At 41.8% G+C, this 10,050-nt stretch overlaps 1 protein-coding gene across 1 annotated transcript; it reads right to left on the minus strand.

The window, feature by feature from the left end:
- Positions 1-5,479: 5,479 nt before the first annotated feature.
- tal2 (T-cell acute lymphocytic leukemia 2) lies at positions 5,480-6,943 on the minus strand. The gene is made up of 2 exons (XM_034118608.1): positions 6,917-6,943; positions 5,480-5,909 (listed from the first exon to the last, which is right to left on the minus strand). Exon 2 carries the CDS (start codon positions 5,893-5,895, stop codon positions 5,557-5,559), a length of 339 nt encoding a protein of 112 aa, XP_033974499.1. The 5' UTR covers positions 5,896-5,909; positions 6,917-6,943; the 3' UTR covers positions 5,480-5,556.
- Between the last annotated feature and the right edge of the window lie 3,107 nt (positions 6,944-10,050).

The raw sequence follows: 10,050 nt of genomic DNA on the forward strand, positions 1-10,050 counted from the left end.
GTCTGTCACATACTCTTTTGTCTGTCACATACTATTCTTGTCTGTCACATAAGTGGCGCAACTGATGCGGTATTGCGCTAAGGGAAAATTATTTTGACCGGACATTTTGACCGGAGAGATTTAGATTTGCCGGACTTCAGCATATTTTACCGGTCATTGTCCGGTAATTACCGGCTAACGGGAACTCTGGTCTACAGTTGTGTTTTTTGCTCATTTGAAAAAAGGTTAGCATACTATCATTTTAATATCAGCTTGTTAACAGTGTCGTTGTAAGAGTGTTAAAGGTCCCATGACATGGCCATTTCTACTGATCATAATTCCATTGTTGAGGTCTACTAGAATATATTTACATTGTGTAATTTTCTAAACTCACATTGGTTTCTCATACAGCATCTCTGTATAGTATGTGTATTCACTCTGTTCTAAACGGCTTGTTGGAGCTCCTACCCCCCCCCCCCCTCCCTATGAGCCCACTGTGCTCTGATTGGTCAGCCCGCCCACTCTGTTTTGATGAGTCCACCACCGTTACAGCGGAACATCAGTGATTATGTTTTACAATGGCGTTTGTTAGCAACCAGAAAATGACACCAGTAATGGCAAACAGATGAGAATGCTGCGTGGGGTCTGGGTGCCGTGTTGGCGGGACGTTGCGGGGCTCACTGCTCCGCTCTTTGAGGCTCGAGGAGCGGACAGTGTGAGCTGGATTACTGGTGTCGTTTACTGGTTGCTGCGTGGGGTCTGCGAGACCCAGGCTGAACACACACACACTCACAGCCAGGCTGCCAGGCTGGTTGTTTTCTAGACCTGAGGTCAGCCAGGCTGTGAGTGTGTGCGGAAATCTGCGGAGCCGCGGCTGAGAAAAGTGGTGTGTGTGTGTGTGTGTGTGTGTGTGTGTGTGTGTGTGTGTGTGTGTGTGTGTGTGTGTGTGTGTGTGTGTGTGTGTGTGTGTGTGTGTGTGTGTGTGTGTGTGTGTGTGTGTGTGTGTGTGTGTGTGTGTGTGTGTGTGTGTGTGTGTGTGTGTGTGTGTGTGTGTGTGTGTGTGTGTGTGTGTGTGTGTGTGTGTGTGTGTGTGTGTGTGTGTGTGTGTGTGTGTGTGTAAAAGATAAGGCTGTGTGTGTGTGTGAGGAGCCGTTACGTCACTATACTCAGCGAAATCTCCAACGAGGCGTTCTGGGGCAGCATAGACAGGTCTTTTCTGTGTTAGAGTTTTACTCGCTACAGGGTGTACTTTGAGGGTTTGTGACTTTGCAGACCGTTTACATGCAGAAAAACCTTCATAACACACAAGGGAACAGGTAATAACCAGAAAAGCATGACATGGGACCTTTAACATGGTGGTGTAGCATTTAGTTCTATTAATTGCTGTGCATAAGTACAGCCTCACACAATTGACAGCGTGGCGTGTTTTCGAAATGTATTTAGCTGTAGGAAGAGGCAGCTGATTTCAGCTCAGGGGTCAGGTCGGTGTTAATATTCGGGAGGCGGGGGTGGTCGACCATGCCTTTAGGAATCAGTGGCGTTGAGTCTATGCTGTTCTTGGGAAATGTCACCAGCGACTCTTTGGGTGTTTAAATCTAAACTCTGGGTACTCAGGCCCCCTCATTAACATTGTAGATTCCTTTTGACGCTGGATTCAGGAGCGTCTGGAAAAACAATAAGCATTTGAATATTGAATTCAATGCCCTGTTGAGGGAGTCAGTGCCATTCAGAGTGTGTAAGTGAATCGTCCTCAGACCTCCCCTGGTGGCATAGAGGATGTGTGAGAGAAAGTCATGGTCGGTATAACAGCTTGTTCAGGGTATCATTGAGTCTAAATGTAAAATTCCAGAGAAAAATGAAATACAAGCGTAAAATGCTACGATTCCCTCTCTACATTCCTGCTGCTTCCTTCCTTCCCTGCTCTGTCTTTCCACCACAGGGTAAGGGTTACAGCGCATTGCTTTTTGAAGTAGATATTTGCATAATCAGATTAGGATGCGTGATTGTCAGTGGGCTCCCCCATCAGAGGGTGCTCCAGAGGAGAGAGGGTGCTGTCCAGCCCAACAATGGATAACTCCCCTCCTCTCTCACCCTCCAACCCGCCTGCACCTGCATCCCACCCAGCCACCCGGGTTGCTGGTCGGCCGTGGCGGCAGTGCACGCTTGGTCTTGCAGCCATGGAGGGGGAGAGATAGAGTGGGAGGAAAAGGGAAGAAGGAGGGGGTTTGAGTGCATGACGGGAGTGGGAGGGCAGGGGTTGAGCTGAGATATTTAAACATGCAGAGTGTGAATTGGCTTTAAGGGGATAAAGAGCTCAGGGCCTATCGGTTGGCACCCAACTCCAGAAATTCTTTTTCATGGGCGCCTCAGCCGGGAGAGCGAGGGGCTGCCTGCACTGATCTGGTCCATTGTGATAACAGATTCAGACAGTGTGCTAGACGCTGATAAGGAAATGTGCTCTCAATAGACGATTACCCACATACTTGGGAGAGAATAGTCAATCAGGCAAATATACTTGGTAGAGGGAAAGAAACGCGTACAGATTTGTTATTATTTTCAATGCAGGGTTTCATAATCCTGCAAAAGTTGAGGTCAGGGTAATTCTCATATTGTGATTGGGTGATTTCTGTAAATAAGGTGTATCAGCAAAATGCATTACACTGCCTGACAGCATGGATGTGTGGAAAATCTGTCACATGCTATCCTGTTTCTAAACATGACTGAATATTTAAACATAAGTCTAAAATACAACAAAACCTTCAACAAACAAAGGATTCAGGTTTTAAAAATATAGTATCTCATATTGCCTGGTAGTTCAGTTATTAATAACCAGAGTAGTTTTATTTCAGTTCACCATGAAATTGCTCGATTTACTGTGAAATTGCACAAGAGGTAAATACCTCCCAAATTGATGCTGGGGGAGAGGCACACCGATGCTGTACAGTTGTTTTCACTCTCCCAATATGATTTATTTAGTGTGTTTGCAGCATTACAAAGAGTCACCTGTCAGTTCCCACAGGCCTCCAGTCAGTGTATCCAGCTGCCCTCTGCTCCGTTTACACACCATTAGCCAGAGTTTAACAGCGGCAGTGAAAGGGCTCCAAACCAACTCGGTGTTTACTCTTCAGCTCAGAAAGTTGCACCCTTTTGGCTTAAAATGTGGCACATTTTCCACAGGCACAATAGACCATTAGGCATGTCTATGTTTGACCTCAGGTCTAGAAAACAAACAAGAAGACGGGTGCAAACAAACCTGCTGATATTCCAACTAAAGCTAAAATACTTTACATTACAGTGCGTTCTGGACTGACAAAACATTAATCAACAACTGTTTTGATCATTAATTATCAATTAAAAAAACATGCCAAATGTTTGCTGGTAGCGGTTTTACCATAGGGCTTTACCCATGTGTGTTTTTCTCCCTTTTTTAAATTAATATACATCGAGAAAACAAATAATTTGACATTTTAACTTTGGCAAATTATGATGTGTTTTTCTCACTTTTTCCTGACATTCTACAGACTTACCAATTCAACAATTAATTGAAAAAAATGGTTAAATCAAAAATGAAAAACAATCAGCACTTGGTTGCGCAATTTGAACTTTGGTTGATTTTTAGCTTTTATTTATTTTTATAGTTTGATGTTTTTTTCTATAGGAACATTTATCAAAATGCACAGTAACATTTTGTATATTGATGCATTGGATTTGTAACCTTTTGTGGATGATTCCCATATAACATAAATGAACTGGTGGCTTCCGTCAGTTATCTTTTTCTAAAACAAGTTACACTCAAAGTTCTGCCTACAGTGCTTCTTCTACGTTTTCCTGAAGCGAACTACATCTGCACATTGGTCAACTGGACAGTGTTTGACTCCAGAGTGACCTCCGACTCCCGGGGTCACAAGTTAAGCTGTCACTTTCAGCGCTCCTCTCACAGACCTCTGGTCAGTGGACAGAGAGCAAAGGTCAGCTCTGTGTCCACACGGTCATTACACGACCTGTGGACAAATGTTTCTGGGATATTGAGCATGAACAAAGAGGCGGTAGCTCCGCTCTTAACTTCACATCAGCTGTGTTTTACACAGGGAAATTATTTCATTGGAGACCAACATGATGTACCAATTCCACACTGCGTACTCATTGTAAATGCATTGTCTCAGTACATTATATCTTTGCTGTTACTATGTATAGACTTGGATAAAATGTAGATTGCAAACAGGAAATGACACAATATTGCTGTTGATGCACATCAATCAAACTGTTACTGAGGTTGTTTATCCAAGGATTTAATTGGTACTTTATTTTATTTATTTTAGGTGTTTCTGGTCTTGTTTTACCACAATTTTTCTTTCCAGTCACTACGCTATTTCACCTGTCACTTGTTTTGGGTAAACGCTTTTTACCCAAAATTGTGGGACAATTGTGTCCTTCAACACTCAAGAATAAGCTGTTTTAGTATGTATAATGGGAGTTTTGGGAAATAACATATACATATAATTGCATTTCAAATTGTTTATAACACCACAGTTAAAAAGTGTCGGATTCAGTAAGTAGTTTAAACTCTACCCAAAAATGTAATCTTTCGTAAATCTTGAAGTTTCCAGCTGTAAGATTTACAAACAATTAGTGACCTCTTTAATTAGACAGAAAGTGGTTTTTTTAACAAATCATTTATTAAATAAATAGTTCAAATAAATACGATACTGTATATATTAACAAGCACACCAAAATAACTTAAAAAGGAGGTATAAGAAGATAAATAGCACTCTTCACAGTAGACAATCAATTCATAATCTTTGGCTATATGACATGCGTATTTTACAAAAGCTCAAATAAACACATTTAAATTAGAAGACATATGCGTTGTAAAGGATGTAATTCATCGAAAGCGGATTGTCATTTTTGAAATTTCTCAACCCAATCCTAAGAAAACAAATTGGTCTTCAAGAAACACTGATAACTGTTGTGTAATACTGTATGTGTGAGAAACAGCAAAAGTCTTTCAAATAACTGATTCTTCTGAAGTCACATAACCTTTACAAACAAAAATAAAGGTCAGATTTAGTCTTCAAAAAACAGCATGTCGTAGAAAAAAGGAGAACAAAAGTGCCCTTGGCTATTTTGAGACGATTGCAGTCTGGAGAATTGGCTGAGCCATTATCTATTCAAGTGCTGAATCTATTGCTTGAAATGAGAAATTCCTTAATCCCCTCCATTTTCCTCATCGGCAAAACACCCTGTCATTGCAAAACTAATTTAGTTCCAGGCGGGCATTAACATGAAGACATGAAGGGAATATTGTACATCCAGGCTTTTACACATCCATGCAGAATACAAATTCATTTTCACCCGCAAATCATATTTTAACACTGATCAGCGTGGAGGCTGTACCAACATTTTCAGCCATGTTTGGAGCCCACATATATCACACAATATTGGCTCTTCTGCATTGAAACACGCACGGGTGACAAATGCAGAGACAAAAAGAGTCTTGAGAAAAAACAAGAGCAGTTTGTCAAAACCCCAGGTAAAGGGTCAGAAGGTCCACTCGAGAGTTTCCTTTTTTTGTGTTTTCTACCAGGCCTCGGAGCTGTCGCAGCTGGAGTCAGGTGACGGCACCTCGGTGTCGCTGGTCATGGCCCAGGGGTGAGGAGGGGAGTTCAGCTGCTCCATGCTTCCTCTGAGGAAGGTGAGCAGAGCGGTGGGGGAGTGGCCGGCCGGCTGACCGGTCTGGCTCTCCAGCAGCTGCACCAGGAAGGTGATGTAGCGCATGGCCAGGCGCAGGATCTCGTTCTTGCTCAGCTTCTTCTCCGGAGGATGGGTGGGGATGAGCTTGCGGAGCTCCGTGAAGGCGGTGTTGACGTTGTGCTGCCGCCAGCGCTCCCTCGTGTTGGTGAACACCTTCCTGGTCATGGTGCTGAGTTGAGCTGCAACGATTAATCGAATTATTGATTAGTCGATTGATAGAAAATAAATCAGACTATTTTCATAATTTAGAAATTGTTTTAGTCTATTTCTTTTAAAGCAAAAAAATTCCCAAACATGCCCAAATTCCAGCTTCTTTAATGTGAATATTTTAGGCTTATCTTTGTCATTAATGATAGTAAACTAATTTGATCAGACATTTAAAGATGTCACCTTTGGGAAATTATAAAGGGCACTTTTCAATTTGTATTACATAAAGAATAATAACAAGAGTAATGAGCAGAATCACGGTAAATGTAAACAATCTCAGTTCTTAAGTGACTGACGGAAAGGAAAAGGATACTGTAGTACAGGTACTGTAGTACTTTTCACAAAACGATACATTTTGATTGCACCAATTTACAAAATCCTTCAAGAATATTTACCAGAATCTATGTCGCTGTTTTCTGCTCCTTACTGCAAAATACAACTCTAATGTATTATCTTTTTCTCACAAACGGACATTCCTTCATATTCTAAAGGCTTGTTTTGGAAATGCTTTAACCATACTGCATTATTAAGTATTTATAAGCAGTATATACATTACTGATGGCTTTAAAAGATGGCTTTTCACATAGCGTACGCGACAGATATTTGTCCACAACAATTCCTGTAGGCCCCCACATTTATGGCTGGTGTATGAATAGATGATAAACGACAATATAGTAAATGGAAAACAATTCAAAAGAGATGCAGTTGTTGTCAATTACTCTGCAATATATGAACTGTGAAATAGATGGGTTGAAATAGAGTTTAACTAAATAGTTTTTTCTAAAAAGCTTAATAACAAACAGCTCTTAGAGGAAAATAATCATTATAAATAGATCATTTGATATTCCGGTCAGTGCAAAGCCTTGTATAGAAAATCCTCATCATAACACTCTGGCTGATTAATTATTTACTTGACCAAATTGGAAACACGTGGCCTGAATGAGAAACGAAATACTTGAATCCACATCAAACGCCTCACCTGTATGTGTGTAGAAATGTGCAGAAATGTCAGAGTGGTCCTCCGCAGGTCATCAGTGTCCAGTGGTCCGCTGTGAATGTCCACTCAGTTGTGTCTTCTCATGCTCGATGACAGATCCTTGTGAGCAGGAGGGAGGGAAAGAGCTAAAGAGAGAGGGTGTGAGGGAGGGAGGGATGGGGTAAGACTGCCGCATGCTCGCATCCCACATTTTATAGCAGGGTGAACCCTTTTGTGTGACGTATGCCGTCGTGGAGCCTCTGGCATTGTGTGTGAGGTTGGTGTTAACTGAGGAGTGATTGTTAAAACACCCCCCCCCTCCCTTTTCATTATTTAGATCCAATGGAGGTTTATGATGATATTGTCCATATATCACTTTACATTATTTTTATAGGTATTTCTGTGCAATAATTGAAGGGATTCTGGGTCACCCCCCCCTCCCCCCCACTAAACAGCCTTTTAAGTGACTATTTGTGCAGCTTTTATGATTCATTGCTCATTTAATCCTTGAAGGTTTGCACTAAAGGTGACAAATACATTCCCATTGAAGTGAAACTGAGACGTTCATCTCTCTGATCCTTCGCTCACTGCTGTGGACACTTGTTCCTTTCTATTTCTCTGACATTAGGCATGGACAACCCACCGTTCCTGCACCGTGGAAAAGACCTTGATATCACTGCCTGCTCTGCTATTGAATTCTGCCTGATTGGGCCACAAAAGGTAAAAATACCATATCCAGATTGACAGTTGAACAATATGTGTTTTGTTATGACTATGGTAATCTTGTTGAGCCATTCCAAGGGGCCACACATAAATTACAGCGTCCTAACTCACCTCTCTCTTACCACTTCTCACTCCTCTTTCTCCCCCCTTCTCTGCCTCCCACTTTCAACCTCCGTTCAGATAAAAAAACAAGTCTAGTTTAACCAATTGTCACTGTTCCTTTTACACCCTTCAAGTGTTGTTTCAAAGACGCAGCCTTCCATAAAAGTCTCTGTGTGGAGTAGGAATTTACATAATCCGATTAGGGGCTGGGATTAGCCCCGAGCCTGGAGAACAGGCCCGATGGGGGCCGTTTTCTGAATCGGCCATTCATGGGCCCCGCTGCACGTCCAAGAGGCTGCACCTGCAGGCCTGCACTCTCTGCCTCCATCCAGCCTCCATCCAGCCTCCACTGCAGAGTCTGCAGACACAGTCGCTGGTGTCAAATCTGTTCACTTTTTATCACACCTACAAGGCCAGGTTAAGATTATACCTGATTGGTTGTGATTCATCTATTATGCATGTTTGGGCAACAGCAGAATGACGAGCTAAGAAGCCCCATGTGGTATTTAAACGTTGCAAGTGAAGCGTTTTGATTTGCACACTGTGAGAGACAAAATGAGATGGCTCATGAAGCCAGTCTCATGAGGTCAGGTCTGTTGAATAACAGAGGTTACTGCTGTATTTATTATTGCACACTGTGTTTATAAGACTAACATGTGCAGACAATTCTGGGATACAGAATTAGTATTTAGAGAAGAGCTACGACAGTTAGAAAATCATCACTGACAACCTTTATCTGATTCACTTCTGACCAAGCGTGACTATCGTAAACTAGCTTTGTGTATCCAAAATGTAAATCAGGTCTGGTTTTCATGGTTCTTTAAAAAGCCAACTTTTAAAATAAATATGTTTTTATTCTCCAAATAATAATCACTCAAAAGTTGCTATTGCCACTTTCAAAATGCAGGGAGATTTCTTGCAAATGGACTAATTCCCATCAATTAACAGAAAACTACAGCACCTGCAGATTTATTGTAAACACAGTAGATGAACAGACCTTGAATTGATATTGTTTACAAAATACAGTGAAGCCATTCTAAGCAGTCCAAATAATAACCATAATGTTGATTTGAGCCAGACTTTTATTATAGGGCAATATTGATCAAATGCTGTTTGTCCACGAAGATGATGCAGTGCCATATTCTTTATCATGATGCAATGTTGAGAGTTGCAAATAAAGATCTTATTCATTCAAGATAAATGGATAAATCCTCCCAGTTTATCAAAGTCCACGATGATGTATTTCCATGTCTTGATTTGTAAATCCAAAACCCAAATATATTGAGTTTAATATGTAAAAAGAGAAATGCAAGAATTCTCCGTATTTCACAGACTGAATACAGCTACATGGAAAACTAATCTTAAGATTCATTATTTATAAAAAAAAAATAGCTTGTTTTTGTTGCAGCTCTACAGTGTTGGTTATTGTGTAAAAAAGGTTGTGTTGCTTCTGCTGATATTGATTTCCTTCAGGGATATGTCATTGGGCCTATCTTAAATCAGTTAGGCAAACAAATGTGCACCTAAGACACAGGAAATCCCGCCTCTGCTGGGGCTGTGTGTTTTATGTGTGTGAGGAAACACACAGGTGACACAGTTAACTGCTGCCTGTGATTACAGATAACAGCTATGTGACCTTTACAGCTGTAGCATCCCAACCTAAAGGATAGCTTTGGTTTAAACAGCCTGTTAATTCCCACAATATCTCCCCTGTCCCATTCAGTCTCTTCTTTAAGGATAGTCGGGGGCAATTACTGCACCATTACGGCTGCTGTTTACCGAGCCTTCTTACGGGGGCTCCTTTGACCATCCTGCTTTTGTCCCTGTGCCATTAACAAAAACAAACCATTTACTCTGTCTCTTTGTTTGTCCACTGTTTGCGAGAAGGCAGAGGCCGGAGAGACAGAGACGTTTAAAAGACAAAAAAAAGAAGCTGGTGGGTCATTGATGGTGGCTAGCCAGGCCTGGATGTGTCTGTCCAGAGGAGGGAGGCTCCGAGTCCATGTCCCTCGGGGTTGTCTTTGTCTGGGGATGGTTCCTCGGGGAGCTGGCTTCACTCTGCTGGCTCGTGAAGATAAGCACTCTCTCCACATGCTGAGAGGCGATGATAAGGGGATTGCTTCACTAAATGAAAAAAAAAAGAAATATCCCCACCATTGGAGCTGCTAAAATGAGACGCTTTATCAGTTTAGCTGGGGAAAGACCCTCTCGATCCCACTCCTCCAGCCATAAATCACTATTTGTTTTTCACCAGTAGGCATGCTCTGTGTGGAGGAAAACAAAAGCTAAATGTGCCCACAGTTAAGTCCTAT

Source organism: Trematomus bernacchii, unplaced genomic scaffold, assembly GCF_902827165.1.
Source record: "Trematomus bernacchii unplaced genomic scaffold, fTreBer1.1, whole genome shotgun sequence".
In the NCBI taxonomy this organism is placed as follows: Eukaryota; Metazoa; Chordata; class Actinopteri; order Perciformes; family Nototheniidae; genus Trematomus; species Trematomus bernacchii.

What these genes read in the sequence shown, in the direction of transcription:
- tal2 (XM_034118608.1), bottom strand. Translation starts at nt 5,895, where the DNA reads ATGACCAGGAAGGTGTTCACCAACACGAGGGAGCGCTGGCGGCAGCAC.